At 36.0% G+C, this 27,548-nt stretch overlaps 1 protein-coding gene across 1 annotated transcript in view; it reads right to left on the reverse strand.

Moving 5' to 3' along the window:
- Positions 1 to 984: 984 nt before the first annotated feature.
- beag (IC cytokine homolog beag) overlaps positions 985 to 27,548 on the reverse strand; it is a 72,890-nt gene continuing 46,326 nt past the window's right edge. Inside the window, exons 8-13 of the mRNA XM_081752571.1 lie at positions 23,966 to 24,094; positions 20,838 to 20,920; positions 17,990 to 18,160; positions 16,024 to 16,210; positions 10,027 to 10,277; positions 985 to 1,221 (exon numbers count right to left, since the gene is read on the reverse strand). Of these exons, the coding sequence (XP_081608697.1) occupies positions 1,191 to 1,221; positions 10,027 to 10,277; positions 16,024 to 16,210; positions 17,990 to 18,160; positions 20,838 to 20,920; positions 23,966 to 24,094 (852 nt within the window). The 3' untranslated portion in view covers positions 985 to 1,190. The remainder of the gene's footprint in view (positions 1,222 to 10,026; positions 10,278 to 16,023; positions 16,211 to 17,989; positions 18,161 to 20,837; positions 20,921 to 23,965; positions 24,095 to 27,548) is intronic.

Here is a 27,548-nt window from a genome sequence, read left to right on the forward strand (position 1 = left end):
CCTTCCTACACAAAAGCTTGTGTTATCAAAATTGTACAAAATCACAAGCTTTCATTTGGGATTTGATTAACAAAGGTATGTTAATTCCACGCAAAGTACAATTACAAGCACGCCGAGAAAAATTTTGCGAGACACTGATTGCGAAGGTTCAGAAGAACGATATTGAATCGGCCTCGTTGTTCGTCGTAAATTGATAGCAAAGATAAGTTGCCATCAAATAAGTCAATAATTAATCGGTCCCTACGTTACACTGAAAACACGATCAGAAGTGGAGGGAGTTTTTGAAAGGAATCTACTCAGCATATATAATTTAGATATTATTCCAGCGTGGGATTTCTGCATATAGAATTGCTTCACTTCTCTACAAAACAACAGTTGTTATCAACAGATTTTTATTTTATTTTTTTAAGTTACCGTGCATTATAAAACAACAAAATTCTTTTTCTTGTTGCGTCAAAATCTCAAACAACGTCAAGCAAAGACATCGGAATTGCAGGGAAGAATGGATCTTATTTTTTTTTTAAATAAATAAATAAAATGAATATTGATCAACATCTGTCGTAAAGGGAGAGATGAACTTGTCCTATCGTATAACTCCAATTCTATTTCTGGCACTCCTACACCATCAACATCAATCACTCCATTATCGGTGTAAATATCTGCGCCAGCAGTGTCGTTCAGCTCATTGGTTTATATGTATGAGAACTATTTTCCTCTTTTCTTTGAAATGAAAACTCACGTACTCAAATGTACGTAGTGGATAGTACTGCCCCTTAATGTGAACATTAGCTCGTTGGGGCCAATGGAAAGTGAATCCGTTGAAATCTCGAATTCGATATTTTTTACAAGATCACCACACTTTCTTTTCTTAAATCGCCACTCGAAACTAAAGGAAAATTCTAAAAATAATAAATTTTCTTCAAGCGATTAACTCAAACAATATATTACTCTGATATTAAAAAAAAAAAAAAAAAAAAAAAAAAGTTTACATTGGAATAAGGTAATATTTATTAAAATATGACATATACACGAATATTTTCAATTTATAATGTAATACAGTACATTTTTATAATCATATATTAGCAGACGAAACTGCTACTACTATTACAAAGTTTTCTATACACTGATCATATGTACATAATCAATTTACAGCTTTCTTGCAGTATACTGAAAATGTTTAATGGTCCGTCTTAGAATCGAGGCACCTTGTAGTCTGGTTCCCTGAAATAAATAAAAAATAAATATTAATCAAAGAATTTCCAGCTCTGTTACATAATAAGGAGAGGAAACCCACAACAAAATCCTGGTCTTCCAGGTTTGGGGTGGACGTCACAGGTTGGAACCCAGTTGTAAAAACAATTGCCAAGTCAAGTGTGGATTGGAAAGGAAAATGAGTGAGAAAAAGTATCGCGTATCCTAGAAGTGACGTGAGGAATGATCGCCTTAAGGACGTGAAAAGTGAGCAAGGGCTACACCTTAACAATAGACAGAAGGGGCTAAAGAAGCGAGTGCAGAAACACCAGGAACGTGAACGCTGGATCCTTGACAGGGAAGCTACGAATTATCGGAAACGATGGCAAGAAGAAGAGTAAACAGTACGCATTCAGGAGACTAAATGGAGTGATTCAAAATCAAATGAAATAGGAAATGGATCAAGCCTATTTATACAGGAAACATTAACAGAGAGAATTGTCTTGGATAAGAATATGAAGAAGAAACCTTCAATATAGGCAGTGCCTATGGCCCACAAGTTCGGTGTGATGATGAGACAAGACAAAGCAAGAATTGTTCTTTACATTAGGAACTTATCTTAGCACGAGATTAAAATGGGCATGTAGGGCGATCAGGATATGGATTGGAAGACAGAAATGAGGAAAGTGACAACATACTAAAGTGGCGGACGAATACGATCTTGCTATCCTGAATACCTTTTGTAAGAAGATAAAAGGACACCTTATTACATGCAAGAGTGGCACCTTGAAGTTTCAGATAGACTTCCTCTTATGGAGGAGACAAAACCTACGTGATGCAAAGGACTGAAAATAATATATCTAATGAGAATTTAATTGAGCATCTCTCTCTCCTAGTAGATCATATCTACGTCAAGGAAAAGTAGGAACAAGACGACAAAATGTCCTGTTTGAACGAAGTGGTGGAAACTAGATGTACAAGTGCTGAAAAGATACGAAATGAAATGAAATCTTTCAGTTTAGCGTCCCACGAGGCTAACGGAGACGGATGATTAAGGTAAGTGAATGATTATGGAAGAATTGATAGAATGAGAATGTGGGAGGAAACGGAAGTACCTGAAGAAAACCTACGGATACGAAAGATTCGAAAGAAAAATACCACATCGCAAGTACTGCAAATGAAGGAAGAAGAGTAAACCAGAGTATCTGCAGCACTCAGGGAAACAGTAAGAAAAGTAGTGGGGGAAACAAAAGGAAGAGGCCTAATTGATAAAGAAATGTGGTGATGAAATACATTCAAGCAGTTGTGAAGGAGAAAAAAGAACGATACAAACAATCAACAAGACTTGAAGGACTGTAAAGGAGAATGACAAGAAGGAAATTAGTGTAGCAAAAACAGGGCTCATGATGAATTGTACAACCACCTGGAAACAAAAGAGGGAGGAGAGATTATTTACAAGTTTTTGAAGGTGCGAGAAAAGTAAAAAGAAATGTATTTCGCATATGTGCTGCATCAAGGATGAAAATAACGACGTTTTAACAAGGGAAGAAACGATAAAGAAGCTGTGGAGGTAGTATTCCCAGAAACTTCTCTATGAAGAAAACTCGAGGGAAACTTGCGAAAATCTATCCACGAATCAGGTATTCGTCCTGTGACTATGGCAGAGGTGGAAAATGCCATGAAAACGTTGGAAAGTTGTAATGCACAGGGCCGGATAATATCCCTATCGAAGCACTGAAAAGTTTATATAAAGGAGTGCAGTAGTTTACGCTACTTTTTAATAGGATATTGGAGGCAGGTAACATGCCAAAAGAATGAGGCAGCAGCTACGTTGTGCCAGTTTCTAAAAACAAGAGATGTGCAAGAATGTGGCAAATATAGAGACATAAAACTTATGAACATGTAATGAAACTTTGGGGGAGATGAAGCAGTATTGAGGGAAAAGCCCGAAATAACAGAGAACTAATTTGGTTTCATGCCAGGACGGTCGACAACGGATGGAATATTTGCACTTAGGATGCTAGTGTGCTACAAGATCTTGGTGGACACTAAAGAAAAAGTGTGTTCCGAACACATACGTCAATATAATTTAAGATATGTACGATGGATGTAGGACAGAAGTGAGAAGTGCGTGTGGAACAGAAAAGTTTACAGTGAAAGTGAGACCTCTTAAGGTATCTAGCCCAGCGTTTCCCAACCTTTTTCAACTTGCGGCACACTACAGGTGTAACTTGAATTCTCGCGGCACATTCATACATATAGATATTATTATATTATTATTATTTGTATATATGAAATACCGTGATACTTTTTTCTGTGATCAGGCCTACTGATCTTCTCACAGAGAAGAAAGCTCGATGACTGGTTTTCCTTTGTGATAAATCATTGTGCTTATTGTTCATTCTAATTTAAAAATAGTTAACAATTGCAGTGAGATACAGGATTCGGGTTTTTTTAAAAATCCACTTTCGAAAACTGTATCCAACCTTTCACTAAAAAGAAAGATCACTAAATAACGAACGAATAAACAAATCTCTTATACTTTTAAAACACAAATGTAGGTAATTTTTACGCAGGTTTGCTTTGTCAAAAGGATTGAATATTTTAAAATTTCAAGTTACGAAATAAACTGCAACAACAAGGGTCATGACAATGATAAATACTTTTCTCAACATTGAAAATGTACAAAAATGTAACACAGTATGAAACTTTTGTAGATTCATAGTAATGTGAAATACAAATATACATTTTTCCCTATGTCTTGCAATTTGATTCCTATAGAATTATCAATTTTGTTTCGATTTCCTCGCGGCACACCGGTTGGGAAACGCTGATCTAGCCTTAGCCTATACCTTTTTTCACCTATGATGGGCGACCTTACAAAGGATATTCAATAGTTAGCACCGTGGTATATGCTATTTGCGAACGACATCGTGCTAGTGAGTGAGAGCAAGGCTGCACTGCAAGAGAAATAAGATACCTGAAGAGAACACTGTAGAATAAAGGGCTAAGAATTAGTAAAATCAAGACAGAATATTTACATTGCCCGTTCAGAAAAAATGTAATCGACAGTACAAGAATACGACTGGACGAAGAAGAGGGGTTAATGGCGAACAAATTCAAGTACTTGGAATCAATAGTACACGAAAATGCAGGAAAGATGTAAACAACAAAATTAGCAGTGATTAATCAAAATGGAAAGAAGTAGCAGAAGTATTGTGTGACTGCAAGGTACCAATACGTCTTAAAGGAAAAGTTTACAAAACAGTAGTGACGCCTACCATATGATACAAAGCAGAATGTTGGACGACGAAGATGAGGAGAGAGGAACAGAAATTGTGTGTTAAGGAGGGAAAGTGGCTGCGATGGATGTGTGGAGTGACAAGGAAGGTCAAAATTAAGAATGAAGTGATCCGAGGAATAAAAAGTGTAAAGTAGTAGACTTCGAAGATGTGGACATGTAAGACCACCTTCGGAATACGTAGCTCACCGAGTGGATGCAACAGAGTTGAATGAGAAACAAGCGCGAGACTGACCAAAGAAGAAGTGGAGAGAATGTGTGAAGAATGATACGGTGCAGTGTGGTGTTACAATGGATATGGCACAAGACAGAAACAAATAGAGGACAACAATCCGTAAAGCCGACCCCAGTTAACTGAAAAAAAGGTTTAGAAATAATAATAATGAAACCCGTCCACATATGTTTCCGAAAATTATTACAAGTTACGTAGTAAGTATAAACTTATACCAAACGAGAAAGAAATACAGATACTTATCAATTTAATAGAAACTCCTAGAGTTGGATTGTTCTGATTTGATTTTTGAGTCCCTTTCAGCAGCGAGGCTAGGACGTGGACCTACAGCTTAACAGTGATGCTAGGGCAGACTTCATACTACGTGAGGAGCTGCAGAACGGCAATGTATAGTAAATTGAGCAGACTGTGATAGTATAAACTGGATAAGCTTTCTGATTTTCAAAGAGGGAAGATTGTTGGGGCTCGGTTATGTGGTGTGAGCGTGACGAAATTGGCAACTGTTGGATGTGTCACAATGGGTGTCCAACCTGACGACAGCCTACAAAACTCACGGCAAAAACACATCGGTGAAAAGGAACAGTGGTCGGAAGAAAACCCCTAGTGATAGGTCCTGCCGAACATTATCGCAGTTATTTTCTGAAGTTACCGAATTTTATTGAACAAAATATATACAAATCATACATGAAAATTACCGCTTTCCTATACTTACTTGATTAATACCACATAATGAAATACTGTTGTCTTCTTCGCGAAAAACGACACTGAGCATCAAGGGAGGCAATGAAATTCGTTTTCATACACTGTAAAATTACATCCCGCTTTATCATGCAATCACACTTTCATTTTAAACGATTATTTGTTCACATTACTAAACACATATATAAATATACGATGACACATTTATAATCAATAAAATGTAATAAAATCACATATTATTTAATTTTTTTCTACGAGGTACTTTTCTACGTGTACCATACCTTTCATGCAGTGACGCCAGTCACCACAAGGATCTGTCTAGGCCAATCAGAATTTTAGATTAATATCACGTGCCACTATCGACCAATAGCGAACTAGAATTAGTTAGTCACACGCACATATTCCCAACTTCATGGGAAACTAAGTCTCAACGAAAACTTTATAGTATTTGCTGAAACACCTCAGTTTGTTGCTAAGTGGCATAAAACGCCAATAACCAATTCCACTTAAAGATATTGCAGCGCTTTAGGCATCGAGATACAGGAAGTCTCAAAATATATGCATTAAAGCGGATTCTCATTCAAAACCGTCGTACGACTGCAGTGCAAGTGACACAGAACTCAAGCAGCAGCTCCGACAATCATACTCGCCCCGAATTAAATGACATCCACATACAGCGTCAGGATGCATGGGCGAAACCGCATATAAGAGGCCATAACGATTCAAGCACGATGTCAATGGTGCTGCGAACATGCAACAAGAAACCGCTGATCACTAAAAACGTGTGATATGTCGGATGAGTCATAATTCACTTTACTTCAAACCACGACCTTGTTTGTGTGTGATGGACGCCGGAAGAAGCGTATGATTTGCAGTGTCTCCGCCCAACAACAAAACACGGCGCTGGTTTTGTGATGCTGTGGGCTGCAATATTTTGGTTTTCAGTGGATCCTATGCTGACGCTTAACGAGCTGTGCTGTGCTCATGATTATGTCACTAGGGTGGGTCGTTTTGCCACTTTTTTTTCGGAACGAAATGTAATACCTGCCAAAAGTGGCCCACCCACATGGACATTACAGGTATAGATTTTTTTTCAAATCAGATAATATCTTCTGTGAGAACTATTGCCTCAAAGTTTCAAAATTTCACTGAAAATTACAAAAAATACCAAAATTGTTCATTATTTTTAGTTATATTAAAGTAAACATATTTTTGGATTTATATATGCCAGATGCTATGAAAACTGACATTCAAGTCTCAAAATGCCAGTTATATGTCCCTGAGGTGGAATAGGGGTGCCTCCTCTGGGGTCCGCAAAGGGGGCAAATTCAGTACAATTAAGCGTTTCTACAGCTATTTTTTTACTTGCGTTTTCCTTGTACTGGTGGTTCATAGTGGTAGCAGAGCATTGTTATTTTTCACCATGACACTCCCACCCCTCCACCTCACAATACTGCAACACCCTTCTGTCCCGATCTGCGTAACTCAGCGTCACTATCAGGAACGAGCCGGATACGCTTCAAATTGGGCGCCATTTCTCAAGCGCTATATTTGGTTACTGTTGCCTTCAGCTTATATGAATTGGCCGTTACAGATAATAGTTTGCTAAACACTATTTTCACAGAAAATTTTGTATTTCTTTTTTAAAACAGTCAATCTTATTTATTATATCACAAAAATAACTTCAGTGACAATGAAGCAGACCGTGAAGAGAAAGCAGAGGAAAGCTCTTCTGAGGAAGAGACCAAACTCAGAGACAGAACATCTAAACCGAAGCTAGATTTGGCTGAAACTGCTATGATTGCTCAGAGATACAATGTAAGCGAAAAGGCTGCGGCACATATAATATCAACTGTGCTTCAGACAGCTTTAAAGGCTGGAATTATAACTTCTCAACAATCTAGCAACATAACTCTGCTTTTATTGTGGACAGGAGCGAAGTAAGGTATGAGAAACTTAAAGTTGCTCGGAATTTAAAAGAAAGTTCTAGAAATGATGATCCCATTAAAAGCCTATACTTTGATGGTCAAAGGGAAGACACTAAAACAAACGCAAGCATCGTTAGAGAAGAGCACTTATCACTTGTGGCTGAACCTAACTCTCAATACGTTGGTGACGTGACATTATCCTCTGGCTCTGGCCATGACGAGACCACGGCTATTTTCGAGTACATCATGAACCAAATCGAAGGTGGCTTTGATGAAGTTGAGGTTCTTGGATGTGATGGAACAAACACTAACACTGGTTGGAAGGGAGGTATTCGTAAAAAATTAAAGGAACTAACAGGCTATTTGTCTCTTGTATTTTAATGAACTGCCTTTCTGAGCTCTCTTCATGAATATTGGCGCTAATTCAAGCCCCTATTCTTACACAGGTCCCATAGGTTCAAAACTATCTGACTGTGAAAAGCTTCCAATGGTGTCATTCAAACCAATAAAATGTGACTTACCTCATCATAGTCAGAAGAGCTCAGAAAACTCAGTAAAGACCTGAGATACTTATCTCAAGTCTTCCATTGCTAATGGTCCTTGTCACGTTTTTGAGAACATTCACAGTTCTAGATACTTACCAAATGAATACCAGGCTGTAATCCGTTCATCCATTTAGACGAATGCATTTCTCGCACTCCCAGAGAATGTTCTTTTCGCCATGGTGACTGATGGTCTACTTGCTGTCCGACCAGATGCATTACATAAGATTCTTAGTGCTCGAAAACACGAAGCAGAGAATCTTCATAACACTATTAGATATAGCATCATTCCCAGATTGAATTTTGAGGCAAAAGATTGCACTGAAATGATCTTTTGGGAAAGCACTGATGTTTCAATAACTGTACCACCAGTTCTAAGGACGGTATCAAACAAATAGCTCATGCACAAACTTTCACTTTCTGACAACACTGTGCCAGAATAGTCTTCCACCGTCTAACCATGCCACACGATGGCAGTGAAATTAGTCACTGAAGCAGCCTCTCGAGTATGTGGCAGTGATGATAGGGACGGGATGATCAGGTCAACCTTACTTTCTAGGCAAGCTGTATCTAAATTGCAATCAAAGTCCCAATTTGTGATAATTTTTCCTGACAGTGACGAATTGGATTAGTTTATCCGGCCCTACATATGGTTGGTTGGTTGGGTAGGGCTGGCGCAGGAGCTCTAGGTGCAGCCACCTCCACGGGGTAGACTCTGGGACCCTTAAACAGGCTATATGACCAGGTGAGCAAGAACCTGCACATCACTTAAATGTACTGAATTTGCCCCCTTTTCTGGCCCCAGAGGAGGCATCCCTATCCCCCCCAAGGGCACATAACTGGCATTTTTATACTTGAATGTCAGTTTTCTAAGTAACTGACATGTATTTAACAAAAAAATGTTTACTTTAACATAACTAAAATTCCTGAACAATTTTGGTATTTTTTGTAATTTTCAGTGAAATTTCGAAACTTTGAGGCAATAGTTCTCACAGAAGATATTATCTGATTTGAAAAAAAATCTATACCTGTAATGTCCATGTGGGTGGGCCACTTTTGCCAGGTATTACATTTCGTTCCGAAAAAAAAAGTGGTAAAACGCTGCACCCTATTATGTCACCATTTTAGGAAACTATGCGCATATTATGGTTCAGATGGTTTTAGGCAATGACGCCATAATTCAGGATGATAATGCGTCTATTCACACTGTTCGCCCAATCCCCGGACCTCAAGATTTCATCTAGTGCGTTTAGTAACTACTGGTTTTCAGAATTGGAAGAATAACTATCATTCTTTTAGTGTGTCATCATTTTTGTTGAGCTATGGTAAATATTCCATAAAATTATAATACGTTATATAATTATTATAATACGTTATATACGTTTATAATGCGTAAGTATAATCAGAAGCAGTCTGCAACGCTGAAATTTCGTTAAAGTCTATATTTTACATTTCTAATGTCACCTCGTGAATATTTTTAAAGGCATGAAAACGAAATAAAGCAGAATTTCTACAAAGTGTCTGACTGAAAAGTAACGACAGTTTCACCCTCTGAAATTAGATTAGCACTGTTGTGAGTAAATTCGCAAAAATCACACACTGACATGTCTGTTCATGTTGTTGGATAGTCATTATGTACGATTCGGGTCAGGAGTTCTTTCTTGTCAATGAAATAATATCGCCCACTATCAGTATCATAATTACTGTATTCTTGAGTTTCTTGTTTCTATTATATATTTCTCTGAAAGGTAATCTGAGAATAGGAAAGAACTTTGTCCATATTTGCCGAGAAGAGAAAACGGTTTAACAAAAAGGCTGATCGCAAAGCCGAAAAGCTACGCGGGAATAGGTAGGTAGAATCAACTAAATGAAAGGAGTACTCACCATTTCAATATTTTCTTAACATTAATACCACGTGTCAGATATCCAAGGGATCCTTCCTCTTTTACAATAATGAACAAACGTTGATAAAAATTAAGAAGAAACTATACCTCAGGTGTACGAACTGAAATGATTACTATCCGTGTTCGTAAAAGAGAGGATTTTGTCCTGTAATTCGGGACAAAAATAACTATCCGTATGATGGTGACCGTTAAGGCAGGTTTCACTGTAATATGAATACAAAATACTTACCCTGAATCTGCAGCTGCAGAAGCTCCCAGCACTTTACGCTTTTGAATGATTGATTGAATCTTCTGCCACTCTCGATCCAGCTCTGCTTTTTCATTCTTCTCCTTATGGTACTTTCTAGTCCGGCGACCATCAGCCATTTTGACGCCATATTGGAAAGCAGCTTTCGGTAAAGCTTCTTTGTTGTTCATGTACTCGCTATATTCCTCTTGAGTATCGAAATCCCAGCGTCCAATTGGTCCCTTTTTGTTTCCCTGTAATTCAAATGGGTTTCATAATCATTAATATATATACTATCAGTACACTTTAGTATTAAACGAGCTGGAAACTATCAAAAGAGGTCGGACTATAGACTGAAATAGTAATGTCGTCATTTCCTTCTCGTTACCATGGTGATCGCCATGTTTTTTCTAAACAAATGCATGAATTGAAAGGAATACTGTTAAATTTGCTGTTAATAATGACAGACTGTTAATTAGACAATTGTAAAATATTTTGAAGATAAAGTAAAGTTAGTAAGAAAAGATACAGATTAAGAATATGGGGCCACTATATAGAAAATTTATGAGTGAAATCCAGTAATTCATGAAGTAACATCTAAGGAACCTTTTTCTACAAGGACCACATCTCTACGTGAAGTAATAAGATAGAAATTGAATAAGAAGTGGCAGCATAATGAACAAAAGCAATTATTAGCATTGTAAAAACGAAGATACAGGCTAACAAGCCGTTGGCACAATGAAAATAGAACAAATATACGATTTATCTGCAAAGAAAAACCTCTGTCTAGTTTGAAAATAATTTTAATTATATTGACGCATTCATATTTCTTACACCCAGGCTTTAAAATATGAGTGCATAGTTACAGTGGCTACAAAATAAAGAAACAAACAATCACAACAAAAAAGAACACTAAGCTTGTAGCCATATGCGTCCTGAGAATTTTCAATCTGAACCAATTTCTGATCGGTTAAGTTTTAAACACTAATTCTGTAGGTCTACACATATGCAATGTAATGTGTGATACTGATGGTACTAAATAAAGATTTCCCAGAATTATTTAAATTTAATATCCAATAATAGGCAAGCAAGTATATTTTGACAATGTAACCCCTAAATATACAAACACACAAAATCTGCAATATCAGGGGAAACATTTACGTTTCAACGCTTGTCATATTTTATCATATTATTTTCCAAATTGCTTGCTTTCCCTATCTTTTCGTAGTTTCATTCATTGGAAATCTTTTTTACATATACAAGTGTTTCTTTTAATCTAATGTTTGCAATCCACAAGTTAATACGTCACTGTTTTCGGTTTGTACGTAGGTTCTTAGGCCATGTTGTTTAGAAAATAAAACTGTGATCACCATGACAACGAAAGGATGTGACGTCACACTATTTCAGTCTATTATCAACACAAGTTCTCCTAAAAACAAACGAGAAAATAATGAATCAGCACAAAAAAAATCTCTGTATGCTTTGTGGAAGCTTTTTTTTTTTTTTTAAGAATTACTTGAGAGAACAATAACATAATTCCAGCATAATGGATTTATGGATCTGATGAGTGGATTTATTCTCCAATCTTTTTACCTTCTTGAAATGTCGTCTTCAGGACCAGATCCAGTATTTTCTGATGGGGGTTCCTCAATAACTACCATTACATTTGAATTTTTAAAATCCCTTTAGGCATCTGTGGTATGAATGCAGAATATTGTTTTGCTTGGTGAATCCTTTTCCTTCAACCTTCAGAAAATCGACTTAAACTATTGCTTTTGCAAAACTGCTTTCTTTTAAGCCCCAAACGAAAACATGACAGCAGAAAATTTCGGAAAGTGTTGCTATTCACACTACTAACTTCTCATTTTAGATAGTGTATATTTACAACGAAGGGAGAAGGGGTGTACATACTCCGGTGCACTTCCCTAAATCCGTCCCTAGTCGCCTCTACCTCTTATTGCAAGCACCTCCACAATTGCGTCACAATACAGAAATGCCACTAAAATATGTATATATATCTACTCCGATATGACAGTGGTAATATATCAAGACGAAAAATTATTACCGACTGTAAAATAATAAAACAAGCTTTAATACGAGTATACTGAAATAATGTCCAAGTGTACACTGGTTTATCTGTGAACCTTCTTTCTTATTTTTGTCTTTCCTTCTTGCATAAAGAGGGCAGGGATAGCTCTTCAAAAGTTTAGACAAATTCGAATACAAATACTTTTTCGGATAGTTTCTTATTACATAAGCTGACGACAAAAAGCTTCACAGAAACACGATTATACATCAATACTTGATGCCTTGTCTGGCATTTATATATATAGGGTGATGCATTTATCTTGATACGGCCTTGAAACTTTTAAACTAATCGATACAAAATGTTGAAATCTTAAATCATGCAAATCTCGGCAGGAGAACATTGTTTGACATGCACTGTGATACCTCCAAGTTGACAGTGCTGCCAAACCAACGTAGTTATATTTTTTTCAAATGGACTACGTCACGTTACTGCACATTTCAAACTAAGAATGCTACAATATCACCAACATCTAAATTTTGATGTCCTCTATAGCAGTAATAACAAAATAAGATGAATGTGGCAATGCGTATTCAAAGTACTTTAGTGTTTAATATTAAGATCATGATATAACGGATTTCGAATGAATACGAACAAAGGTACAAGGAACTGAAAATCAGACTTAAAAAAAAAAAGTCTTCATTTCGAAAAAAATATTTACATTAGCACCTCTCCAACTACATAAATGGCTTTCAAAATGAAAATGAAATGAAATTTTTGAGTTTTATGTCTCACGGTTATGCCGGTTAGGCTAAAGGAGACGGTGATGATGAAAACTGAATAAAATGAAGAAAGTGGGAGGAAACGGAAGAACCCCGAGAAAACCCACGCACACGGTGTTTGTCCACTACAAAACTCACTTGGCGCACCAAAGACCCCATGCACCAGAGGTGAACGCTCTACCACCAAACCATCACGGCCCGAATAGATGGCTTTCATAGATGTGAAGAGCATAATGTCGTTTCTGGGTGTGTCATGGTAGTTAACCTGTTAAGGTGAATGTGAATGGAAGATACTAAGCACTTAACAGGAAGAAAACACAGATGTCATGTGTAAAACTAGTGAAAATATTCTTTAAAAAAAAATCACTTACTTAAAGAGCAGTCGAGATAATTATTTGCTTATAACTTGTTTTGATCTATTTGAGTAATGCATAATCGATATTTTACCCAATATCAATAGGTATGAAAAATTATCGGAACACAGAAAAACCTTAGTAAGGAACTGTCATGATCCCGATTCCCAATTTTTGCTTATTCTGTTGCTAATTGTGCTATCAATGACACTACCATTTTCTGTTTCTTACGCTTTACTCCTCAACTCCCAACAAACATTCTGGCAATCCACTATGGTGGATATTTTGATTGAGAATGGTTAAAATGGGATAGATTATTATTATTATTATTATTATTATTATTATTATTATTATTATTATTATTATTATTATTATTATTATTATTATTATTATTATTATTATTATTTTTGTACTTCATACCACTTGGCACAGAAGTACAAGTATTCTCACCCTGATGAAAAAGACATTTTAATCATCATTTTAATAACATATAGTCTAAATGTATTTATTATAATCGAATCAATATATATTGCTAATATCAATACCTAGCAATATATATACCTAGATATACACTGTTACCAAAAGACACCGGTACTTTTGATTCGAAAGGCTCCACATATGAATGGAGGCCGAACTAATAGAATGTCGGGCCTCCTTTTGCTTGAATTACAGCATTTACCCTTCGGAGTAGGCTAGCCACTAAGTTCTGGTACTTTGTTGGCGGAATTCTTCTCCATTCTTCCTGTAGCACGGTGAACAGTGCACGTCTGGTTGTTAGTCGAGTGGGTCTGGCACGCAACCGACGCACCAATTCATCCCAAAGATGTTCTATAGGGTTCAAATCGAGGCTTTGACCTGGGAAGGCAGTCACTTCTACCTAATTATTGAAATGAAATGAAATCTTCACGTCCCACGGTTATGCCGATTAGGCTAAGGGAGACGGTGATGATGAGAAATGAGTGAAATGGTGGCGAGAAAACCCACGAGCACGCTGTTTGTCCACCACAAAGTCCACACGGCGCGAGCTGGGATCGAATCTACCTGATTATTACCAAACCGCAACTCAATGGCGCGTGCTGTACGAACAGGAGCATTATCGAGTTGATACAGAAAGGGTCCTGTCGCAAACTGTTTTCATAGTGTCGGCAGCATGCTATTGTCTAAAATGTTTTTCGACTATACCATAAGTCATCGACCCGTCAATTAAAACTAACGGGCCCAACCCAAACCAGGAGAAACAGCCCCAAACCATGACACTACCACCACCAAATTCCACAGCTGACATAATACACTCTGGGGTAAATGCCGTTTGGCAGGCATTCACCAGGCCCATACACGCCCATCAGTGTGCCAGAGCATTATCGTGATTCATCGCTCCACATTACATTCTTCCACTGTTCCAAAGTCCAATTACGGTGCTCTTTGCACCACTGCAAACGTCTTTGAACATTGATGCGTGTGATTAGGGGCTTCATGGCGGCAGCATGACCATGAAAACCAAGTATTATCACCTCTTGGCGGTCAGTCCTGTCACTGGCCTGTGTACCTAAGCTAAGACAGAAGTCCTTTGCAGCCTCTGACAAAGATGTCTGCCAGTTGTTTCGCACAACACGTTTCAGGGTTCTCAGGTCTCGATCACTTAGTTTCTTGAACTTACCAGAGGAGACGTTGGTTCAGTACTTCCATGGCGTTTCCATTTGACCAGGACATCGCTAACTATGGACTAGGGCACGTTTAGCTACTGAAAAAATCTCTCTGGCAGTATGTTCTAATTTATGGGCACCTGCAATCATGCCCCTTTCGAATGCATTCAACATGTTGCGTTGACTCATCGTGACATGTTCATTTGATGCTCCAGCATTTGTGTCTTCACTTTTATAGTGTTGGTAAGGTGTACTGACGTCATTCTGCGATTGTTTACTTGATGTGAAGGGGTGTCCGATGATTTTTGGCAACATAATGTATATCAGTATATGCATTTATTACTAATATCATTTGTTACTTTCTCTGAACATCGACCAATACTACAAGAACAAGAATCAATTTCAGAAAGAATCTTTACAGCATACCACCTCGAAAATAATATTGAAAGCAAGTATGCAACAAATAATGGTCAAATAATATATACGCGTTATTTGAAGTGCACAATTTAACACTGCAATTGTGTGGGTTTTGGGAAAGTGCAATACTACTACGTGCTATATACTCTTCCCCCGAGAAAGTAACTTGTAATTTCATAACAACCAAAATTTCATTGAGATAATTCTCGAGAAGAGACAGATTCAAAAAGCAAACATTCATTACATTTATCGAACTTATTCAGCCAATAAGAAGTATCGCATACTGAATCTATTAAATTCTATGTAGTGAACTCGTGTAGCAAACTAATATTTCTCTTTGCTCAAGAAAAAAATGAAAACTTTGAGTTTTACGTTCCACGGTTATGCCGGCAAGGCTAAAGGAGACGATGATGATGAGAAATGAACGAAGTGGTGGAATGAAGAAAGTTGGAGGAAACGGGAGAACGCCGAGAAAAACCATGCATACGGTGTTTGTCCACCACAAAGTTCACTTGGCGGGGACTAGGATCGAACCCAGACCAAGCACCAGAGGTGAACGCTCTACCACTGAGCCACCGCGTCTCTTTGCTCAAGAGTTTTATAATTAAGCTCTCAAGTACGATTATAGAAAAAGGGTTAAAATAGTTACATTCTAAGTTAAAACATTACTAATAATTAATTTTAAAATAAGAGAGAAATAATACATTTGAAAACACAAATATTAAAATGTATTGCATGATCCAATTACACCAGTATTTCCGACTACTGTGAAGACTTACCAAATCCATCTTAGTATAATCCACTTCATCGTCAGAATCTTCAATAGCGTCCTGCATTTCCTCAAGACCAGGATAACATTCTGCATACCCTTCGGGTTCAGCAGCCAATCTGGACAATAACTGCTGGGCGCGACTTTGTGGTTGAGAAGGCACACGAGTACTGTCTCTCTTGAGTAAAGTACCCAAACTATAGGATAAAAACAAACAAAAAAATGTTTAAGCACAAATGTTTTCAGTTTAATGTTTCACGGTTATGCTCTTTAGTCTAAGGGAGACGGATGATTAAGGAAAGTAAATGATTATGGAATTGGTGGGATGCGAATGTAGGAGAAAACGGGAATACCCGTCAAAATCCAGCTGTCCACCACAAATTACTTGGCCGGGATCAAACTAGGGACCCCACGCAGCAGAGGTAAGTGCTCTATCTCCCTTAAGCACGTATAAAGAAGGAAATGCCCTTGAATTACGACACATTGAGTTCAATATATTGTTTACACAACTCGTTATCTATTACAACTGGGATTCTCAACTTTATGTGAGTCCGTGGTTCAATATATATACTAAAATAATCCTTGTGAAAAGAAAAATTTTAAAATACTGTCAAGACTATGAACGTGTTTTACATCGATTGCTTTGTTTATGCTCTGTGATTTCACTACCGTTAAGAGAATATGTTGGATGCAGGATGCTGACATGATTCTGACTCGGATGCTGACAAGATATTCTGACTCGGAAGCACGAAAAAACATTTTATGCTTGCATAATATTCGTTTCAATTTTTTAATCACTAATTATTTTAAAGATTAAAATGCCTTGCATATGATAGCTATTTTTAAAAATGCATCTCGTGCAGAATAGAACGGTTTAAATTTTAATAATGAAACAGCTCAAGACCGTATTCTCGAACTCTCTATCTTAATTTCTACTTCAAAAACACAGATTCCTCCAAGATAACGGATACTTTTTTTTTTCGATTCCACCAAGCATTTGTTAATTGAATGTGTAAGAAAATGAAAGAATGCTCTTCGAGAAAAAAGAAAAATTACTAATCACTTTCTGCTATTTATTGGCCAAAGTTTTGGGAATTTTTCCCTTTCCTTTTGTTTTGGGAATTAGCTTCCTAATTCTCTCACTGAGTCTACAAAACCAATCTCCACAATTATTAATCTTCTCAAATATTTAAGTTAAATGGTTATCAGAAATTTGATTTCCATACTTTACCCTTGTAAATTTTTACTATAAAATAATATCGATGACTTTCCACTTATTACGTAATCAAAGTTTAATTAGTTATTATAAACATCCGTGAAACTTATGTTGTTAAACAAGTACTGATTACATATTCCACACAATTTTCACGGAGATATCTGTAAATAAATAAACTCATTTTCCGGTATTCCATCTGTGCATTATATATTTTAACTTAACATTTCAAACGCCCTGACAGCGTAAAATTCTGAAAATGTACAGTCAGTGCATTTGAAACGTAAGTTAACATGGATGGAATACAAAAGTGTATTTAATTAAGTATGGTGATTTTAAAATACACTTCACATATTGTAGTGTTACTTTTGTGTTACTCTATTGTTCTAAGTTATATTTCTCAAATGTATATAACCTCTGATCAATGGAAAGTTGTTCATAAGGAAATGAATTACAGCGCCACGGGATTTATTATTAAGTACAGATTTCAATATACAAACATACAAAATATTCAATCATATATTAAAATTCGCATTTCGATCGATTGATTGGTGTTTTGCTTTACGTTCTTAAAACTCTACAAAATGTTACACTGGGACAGGTTTGAATAGCAGAAACTAGTATAACTGCAGGATTTATCTATTTCGTTTTACGAACTACCCTGTACTTAAGATATGCCTTGCACAAATATTCGTAAATTGAAGTACGGAATTTACGTAAAGAATGTAAGGAAAGTGAAACAAATGAGAATAAAAATACTTACGTCTGTTCCTGCTCTTCCTTATACATGGCTTTCGCTTCTTTGTCAGCCTTAAGTTCATCAGCGGCCCACGTTCCTTCTTGGTCCTTTGATTGCCCTGCTTCAGCTTCATCCTCCATTCCTGGTTTCTCAAAGTACGACGCCCTTTTCTTCTCACGCTCTCTGTCCTTTTCCCTTCGAAAGATAAAACGAACAACATTTTACTCTTGATATGCAACTGAAATCACAACGCAAACTATAGTCATGGTGCCCATAAACGGGACCACAACACAAAGTGAGTTATTGAAGTTCTAGGGGAGGGAGAGGCGTGAAACAAAATTTGAAATTTAAACTGAGTAAAATTTAAATGTTGTATAAGTTAGAATTGTATAATTTATACAAGAACAGTTTTTAGTCAAGGATATACCCTGACATGATGAGGTTATTAGAGGTCAGAACTGCTCTATAGTAAATCCAGCCTCATGTTATGTGCAGGTATTTAAGAGATTTAAGTTAACTTCTTGGAAGTATATCAGAACCATTATTTTTTGTTAAGTTGGTACTTCCATAAAATAACACAACTATATACTTATGCCATCCAAACTGAGCCTTTTTTAATAAATACCTATAATTTTGGCATATCTCCGTGTATTTCTACCTTCTTGTAGACCAAATCAACTTACATATGTATGATTAGTGTTCACCGGACAACTGCATTATACATTTCATATCCCAGTGTGCCCACCACACAAGTCTCTCTATATAAAAAAGAAGTCCTCACTGACTGACTGATCAAAGCCCAGGCCAAACCGCTTGAAATATGGACAGTACATTGGATTTGTGACCTAAGGTTCCAGTAAGAAAGAATTTTTAGAAATTCGACGGGGAAGGAGAGGGAGAATAGTAATCATAATATTAAAATGTCCAGATCTCGGAATCTCTCAAGGTACGTGTTTCAGCGTTTTATATATCTGACTTAGAATCAAAATCCGTAGAAGTTACAAACGAGTCCATAACTCGGAATCTCTTAAGATTAGTATTTGACGCAGAAGGAAAGAAAATGTGAGTGCGAAAAAAAGGTGGTATTATTATAAGGTGGTCATATCTCGGAATCCCTTAAGGTTAGAAACATGAAATTTGGTATTTGGACTGTTTATATGTAAAATAATTAAACATGTGTTTCAGGTTTTGCTTTAAATTTGTATCCTAGAAGGGAAACAAGAGGATGGCGGTTGCAATTATTATAAGATATCCATATCTCCGAATTCCTCAAGGTCAAAGATAGAAAAGTCACTTCTCTTTGTTCGTTCCATAGTCAGAAAAAGTACAAAAATAGTAAAAATTAACGGAAATAAATAGTTTTTTCTTTGCAAAACGTACATAATATTGGGCACAAGTTTACATGACCAGAACTGAATCAGCGACCCTCTGAGTGCTCTACCACTCACACACATTGACCGCTATCTTTTGACCTTGTATAAATTTCAATAAATCAAATAACGTTATTTTTCTTGGAGAAAGAGAGAATTGTACTTAATACATCATCGTGCCCTCATTCCAGAACCAGCGGCTGGAGTTTGTGCCCTTAGTGTAGGGGCCCTGGGCCAGCGGGAAAGCATCGAAAACCGTACAATAGCTCAGATCTCACTTAAAACTAGGCCTCGTAGATACTAGTGATTTGGAATACCGCTATAATTACAAGTTTTAAAGGAAACAGGTATCTTCTGATTTACAGTAAATACAGAACAGCAAATATTTTCATTACGAGCAATTTTTACCACTGCTTTCACGTATTCTGTTGCATACATGGAAGTTTCCCAAAAGGAACCGAACTAATTTGGGGGGGCAGAGCTTTTGTAGTACCGCATTTTGCCGCTAGGAGCGCATAAAGCGAACATTCCTGAGTCAGTAAGCCGAGTACCGTCGCTGAAGAAGGTCAAGACTAGTTTCGGCAAGTTTATAGTGACAACTGTTTTGTGTGATCGTCGTTTTTGCAATGGCTGATTTTCGTGAATAGAGTGCGGCGGTGAAATTCTGCTTTTGCTCGGAAAAAGTGGAAAAGAAACTCCTGAAATGTTGAAAACGGCGTACAAGGGCGAGGCTATGGGGAAAACTCAAGTGTTTGAGCGGTTTTCCCGTTTCAAGAACGGTAAAAATGTCAATTAATGACAAACCTCGTTCCGGTCGTCCTTCCACAGCCCGAACACATGAAAACATTCGTGCAATCATCAACGAAGATCGACGACGGACCATTGAAGAAATTATGGAGCTGTCGGGAGTTCAGTGTAGCGAATTTTGACAGAAGATTTGGGAATGAAAAGGGTGGCTACCAAATTCATGGTACGACTGCTGACTGCTTAACAAAAACAAGGTCGCGTGGAAGCATGCTGTGCTTTGAAAGAAGTGTCCCGAAATTATCCAAACTTTTTTTTTTAATTATCACAGGTGATGGGACTTTGTACGAAAAAAAGGCATGAAAGGAAAGGGTTTTGCTGATGTTGCTAAGGTGAAGAAAAAAAAAAACGACGAAGGCGCTGTAAAGCATCACAAAAGATGAATTTAAACAATATTTTGAAAAATGGAATAAAAGATTACCCAAGTGTATTAGCGCAAGTGGAGAGTACTTTGAAGGGGATCGAAGGTTTGTGCTTAAAATGTGAATAAATAAGTTAATAAAAATAAATAAAATAAGTGGTACCCTTGTAAAAGGAAAAATATACATAAAAGATAAGGTTGAAAATACATGTAAAACATTTAATTTGCCTAATATCTATTTATATTAAAACGAAAGATATTCCTGGAAACAATGAGAAAATTGATAACAGATTCTGAATTGCTAGAAAATCAAAATAAGATTATTACAAAGTATTACCTGTCTTTGTCTGTTCTTTTGGCCAAAGCTGGTACATAATCTCCAATATCTCCATAAATACTCTCATCCACCAACCTTCCTTGCTGCAATAATAAACAGATATTCGTTTATATCACAAAATTACACTTTTCATCTGCATCAAAGAAATCTGAAAATTACTATGATTAATAATTTACTATGATTAATAATATTTTAAAAAGAAATTTTAGGTGTATATCCTCTAGCGTTGGTAATTATTTTCCTCAGCGTCTGTTACTGCATCTTTCGTAACTTGACAAATTTCCTTCAATTAATTTTAAGTTTTGATGAGTTCCAAGTGAAATCTATTATCAAAAGACTACTCCCCTGACTATCTGACGTTGTATTCAACACATTATAGTTTATTTATTCCTGCAAGGAAGACTTTATTTTTTTAACTCTCTGCTTTAACAATTATTAACGTTATTAACATCAAATTCGAAATGAAATATTTAAGTTTTACGTCTCACGGTTATGCCGGTTAGGCTAAAGGAGACGGTGATTGTGAGAAATGAATGAAAATGGTGTTTTTAAATACGTTGTGCGGAACATTCCAACAATACCTCGATGATATTGATAGTATCACAGTCGGTCGCATTCTTTGTTTTGTCATTTTGACCAGGATATTTTGGTAAACATTGTCAAGTTAGATGAGTTTCATATGCCATGAGAAAGCTATTGAATTTTCAAGTGTTTATTACATATTACCTGGACTTAATGCGCGCTATACATTAAGAGATCAATCCTAGGAAATCCTAAGAAATCAATGAAGAAAGTGGGAGGAAACGGGAGAACCCTGCGAAAACCCACGAGCACGGTGTTCGTCCACCACAAAGTCCACATGGCGCGAGCTGGGATCGAACCAGGGACCCCAACACCAGAGGTGAACTCTCTACCACTGAGCCACCGCGCCCCCTAATATCAGATTAGTGTGTAGGTATTATTTACGGAAATATTTCTAAAACATTGCGCTGCTCATAGAGCTCCTACGTAGAAATAATTTTTCGTAACTACATTCAAGCAGATCTGAAATTATACAATATATATTCGACATTTATACCAAACAACGAATAACGTTTTATATTTTCTGTAATCGGTCACAATAATAGTTTCGTGAACTTGTGAACTGTCTGACATCAGTTACATTAGTAACAGTTCTGCCATCTTCTGTTCTTACGTGCTAAGACATAAGAATAACATACAAGGGAAGAGATGGCAGCACTGCTATTTGTGTAACTGTTGTCAGACAATTCACAGGTTTACAAGACTATTATTGTGACCGATTACAAAAACATACAATGTTATTCGTTACTTGATATAACTGCAAAATATACTGCGTAAAGCTTTGCTCACAACAAACAATAAAAACAAGTAACAAAATACTCTATGCAAATACTCACAGCCAGTAACTAGTTATTTCTGATATGCTCGGAAGGCGATGTTCTTGGTGTTGAATTCACACACAAGTATGCCCAAGTGGTATTCATTTTGTGTTGTTTCAACACCTAATTTTTTGCTATGCACTCTTCATTATGTTTCTATAATACATTCACAAACAATCACCACAAATCATCTAGATTCTCTACAGGAAACCCTATTACTCCCTCTACGACACAATCTCCTTCTCAATTTTATATCTAGAATTCACTAAGACTATTTTCAGGGTAGCTTCCACAGCAGCTCCTTTCTGTCATATTTCCAACTATCTTACCAACCTCCTATAAAATCCTACAACCTGTAAATTGTATCTATGCTTGTTGTTTATATAATACATAGTTATAAACAAAATATTTCGTGGAGTCATTTCTATCCATTCCGATACATATAATCTGAACAATTATATGGTTACATGACAATACGCTGCTGCTAACGAAAATACAAACAATAAAAAAGTGCAGGACTACGTCGGAAATCGAGACTTGTTTCCTTCGATTTTCTCATATAATATGCTGCTGCTAGTTTCTCGGGTCTTCTCCCACCTTCAAATCAAATATTTTGGCATATTTTAATTTTATGTGTGTAAAATATATATTCGATTAACACTCTATCACCTAGTCAGAGACATTGAAAAAAAATGTATAATATGAACACACATAATTGGATAACAAATACAGGTAATAGAACTTTAATGACACACTATTATATTGTTTACCAGCAACTCCGCTCCTAACTATATTAGATTTTAAATTTAATGTAACACTACGACAAACACTTAGTATTTCCACAAAAAAGAAAGAAAGAAAGAAAATCGTAGAATGAACTTCCAGTTTTGGATTTCCTATTTGCTGTACCATATACATCTCGCTTCCCTGAGTACAGAAGGATAGAAACATTACCAGTTTATTTTTACATGTTTGTAGTTTAACAACAACTATGGTTCTGCTATATTTTTTTTTGTGAATGTGTATATCAGATAAATTAGAACGGTACTTTCAGATTCTGTTACAGGCGTATAATTTATTTTAAGATCGAATTTCTGTTCATAAATTTGGACTTATAATGACAACATTAAGCTGTACATCACAGTTCGTAGTGTACAATGCCTTACATTTATTAACTTAAACTGAATTTGTGTTAGACATCAACAAATTTTCACATCAAACTTCTTATCAGAGGATTATTATGTCTTAAGAAATTTTGATTTAAGATTAACAGCAGGGATATGCGAGAAATTAATGTATACTAATACGCAAGAATATTCAGGAAGTGTAAATGAATTTATAATCGCAATAAAGTGAAAACTGCGTATGCGCTCCTTATTATTACTTTAAAAAGTTCTTGTCACTTACATTGATATGAAAAATACATATTTTATTATATTAATTCCAATTTACCAATCGAGAAAGAAAATTTCAGAAACGAACGGCACTGATTCTTTTTCTTTCAATATACTATCTAAACAATATTTTCAGTTGCTGTATGATATTACAAGTATGATCGGCTCGTAAGGAATCCAATGTATTACAATCAACGGAAAGAAACACGTGCAAATGAGAATAGGTTTTATTACGCTTATAACCACACGGGATTATTGGTCAATTGTATCGTTAAGGAAATTATTTTCCAACATAAATATAGAGAATAGTAACCATAGCATTATAAGAACTTACCCTCTCATCGAGTTTGCCCTTATCCTTCTTCTTGGCTTTCTTGTTGTGTCGCGTTCCCTGACGCAAATACGTTAAGATCTGCGCAAGCTTATTAATGACAATGTCATTCGTTGTAAGCGTTGTTTGTGACTGGAAAGGAAGAATAAAAAGTAAACGATAAGAAATATTCCAAATAAGAGCAGCAGTTTTTGTTCACAATGGACAATGAGACTCTTTCAAACGCTGTTATGAATGTTATACTTGAGTTTATTTTTTAGTGGAAGTACATTACGAAAGTGAAAAATGAAACAAGAAAAAGAAAATGGCCGCCAAGACAATTTGGTACATAGTATTTGAGTATTGCGTTCTATGTTGAATCCAATTATCATTAAAATCTGTAGTATGCTTCCTCAATAGACGTCGGTACTCTCTAGACTAGCATGTAACGTATGATGGTTAAACAAAATTACCGATGCACGTTTGACATTTTAGGAACAGAAATCCATTTTAATGTGATATTTCAAGTTCGAGAATGTCACTGAAGTTTACAAGGTCAGTGAAAAATGAATCATCATAATTGAAGATCTCGGTGCAAGAAGGGGACAGCTCCAATTTTACATTTGGTTTAGGCTTGAAACAAAACATTACTAAAAATCAATTTATTGTACTTTAGCCTCCAAACATTTTGTAAAGAATGGCGCCATTATAGGGGTAAAACCTTTCTTTACAAAAAAAATTTGGAGGCCAAAATACTATAAATTGATTTTTAGTAATGTTTGTTTCAATCTCAAACCAAATGTAAAATTGGAGCTGTCCCCTTCTTGCACCGACGTCCTCAATTGTGTTTACTGAGCACCTGAAATTCCACACGTTTATGTGGACAAGGCGCTCAATATACCGAGGATGAGGGTCTGATGTGAACTGTCATAGGTTCAACAAAGCCTTCTTCTTTGAAGATATATTTATTGGTAAAGCGTACCTGGAAATGCTATGCTCATCAGTTTTACCAGCTATACGAGTACTTTATGGAAACAGTGAATTCTTGTACCAACAGGACAGAGCACCTCCCACAATACAACCAAGAAGTACAGTTCTTCGTGAAGAAATTGCAGTAGGATAGACAGCAATCCCCGCGAACACATTGATCAACATTGCTCAGGCAAAATTTCGCCGTTGTGATGTGTCTCTCTCTCTTACAGGCAACCACTTGGAGCACCTTCAGCAACTATCATCCAATAACACATTATCTATTACACTTATTTCTTCTATGTAATTACAACAACAGAATTCTATACTGGGTTCAAGGTGAGTCTAACTTCAGCAATTCTAGATAATACTGAAATAATCATGTCATGTAAGGTGCCTTCCATTTCAATTCAGGCAGAGCATGTAACATCACTATCTCAAATATTGTTGAAACTTTTTTTTTTATAGCAATTAGACATGTTTTTAAGGCTTTTTTTTGTCGAAAAAAATTTTCCCGCCAAGTAATGAGCCATCAAAAACGGGGAGTGCAATTTATGAATTGTAGAAAACATAGAAAATGGTCAACTTCGGAGCCCCACCATTCAGATGTGGAGACAGGTAGAGTTATAATTTTTGTTGTGGTATGTGTCGAATATAAATAAACTATATTTTATTATAGTTTGGTTTGCGCATGCGTATCTTTTTCTACATAAATTAACAAATGAAAGTCAATTTATCTGAAAAATCGAAGTTCGCGATTTTTTTTTTTTTTTTTTTTTTTTTGCGCATTTCCGGTTCGAATTTTAAAATTCTGTTTTCACGGTTGGTAAGATCTAATTACCTGTTTTCCAAAAATAAATAAATAAATAAATAAATAAATAAAAATAAAATAAAAATAAAATAAAAATAAATAAATAAAATCGAGAAATTGTCAAATTTTCAAAAATCAACATTTTTGAGCGCCATTCTCTCGAAAACACCATTTTTTTTTTTTTAATTCTAAAGTTTTGTTAGATGGTTCAACTTTACATGAATAATACACACACCAAATAGCATTCTCGACCAATGTTTCATGAATTACCTACAGTCTTTTGAAGTTAGCGAAGTTTCGTTAATTTTGATGTCGCAGTTGGCAACACTGGAAACAATAAAAGTGCAACAATTAGATGCTGTTCGTAGTTTATATTCATTAAATAAAGATAAGAAATGTTTCTCTAGTACCTTTTAGTTTTTTCTTTTATTAAAGAGCCAATCTTAATTTCTGAAATGTGCCCCTCCCCCTTCTTTTTTCGAAGCAGAGAACCTTCGTTGAATTTTTACTGCACGCAACGGATAAACTCGATACGTGACTGCATGATGATTGGTCGTACGAAGGCCACCACCACGTCTAAGCAGACCAGGACAAATCGCAATTGCAATTTTCGAAGCACACCACGGCAAAAATTTCCAATATATACAATGTAAATATTCCAATGCAAAAAACTTCAAGTTACGAAAAAAAAAAAAAAAATGAAACTTGTGCTTCATACGTGCATCATTTAAACTCTGATCTTCAATCGAAGTTATCCTATAATGACCAATTTCGTCTTGTCACGCTTATATGCAACTCGACGACAAAATCAAAAATATTGGAACTCTACCGGTTAATCATAAAACACATGATCGACAAATCCCGAACAATCGTACATGAGAAAGGCATATACGTATGCGCAGATCCGTACAACCGTCATCCAATAAATTCTATGATCTGCAAACAGCCCTGAATTACTATCTTAGTAATGATTTGAAATACTCCTGACAAAGTCCAAATAACTGCGATGTCAGTACAATGATCGAAAATGAATAAAAAGTTTAAAAATCGAAGCGTTTTCTTACGCGTTTCATCAAAGAAATTTACGGACTGTTTAAAATAAACATAAAAATGGGTCACTCGAAATTTATAGTATTCGACCAAAGTGGGTCAGTCCGCAACCTTATTATCTATGTAAAGTTGAACCATCTGACAAAATTTTAGAATTTAAAAAATACGGTTTTCGAGAAAATGGCGCTCAAAAATGGCGATTTTTGAAAATTTGACAATTTCTCGATTTTTTGCGACAAAACGGTTGCACACAGAAGCAATACATTTTTTTTCGGAAAGCAGGTAATTAGGTCTTACCAACCGTGAAAAAAGGATTTTAAAATTCGAACCGAAACTGTTCCAAAAAAAAATTCGCGAACTTCGACTTTTCAGATAAACTAGCTGAACCTGCGCTCTCTACACAATATGCTCAACATGACATCGGAAAGGACAACATACTGCTTACTCGCCCATTTTATTTTCTCAATTCATAAGACAACACATCTTCCGTTCCGTGACCTTCAAAATCTTTTTTGATTGACGACACTCTTTTACTGAACGCCAAGACATCGTGACACACTTGTTTGATATTTTTATTATAAATAATAATAATAATAATAATAATAATAATAATAATAATAATAATAATAATAATAATAATAATAATAATAATGAAACCTATTAGTTTATATAATGACTCTATATAGAACTGAGCATTATTGCTGCTGCTGGAGTGTTGACTGGTACAGTCTGTCTCGATTTTAACTAATTATTTTTAAATTTTTCATGATTTTTAAA

Source organism: Thermobia domestica, chromosome 3 (genome assembly GCF_964235325.1).
Source record: "Thermobia domestica chromosome 3, izTheDome1.hap1.1, whole genome shotgun sequence".
NCBI classification, from domain to species: Eukaryota; Metazoa; Arthropoda; class Insecta; order Zygentoma; family Lepismatidae; genus Thermobia; species Thermobia domestica.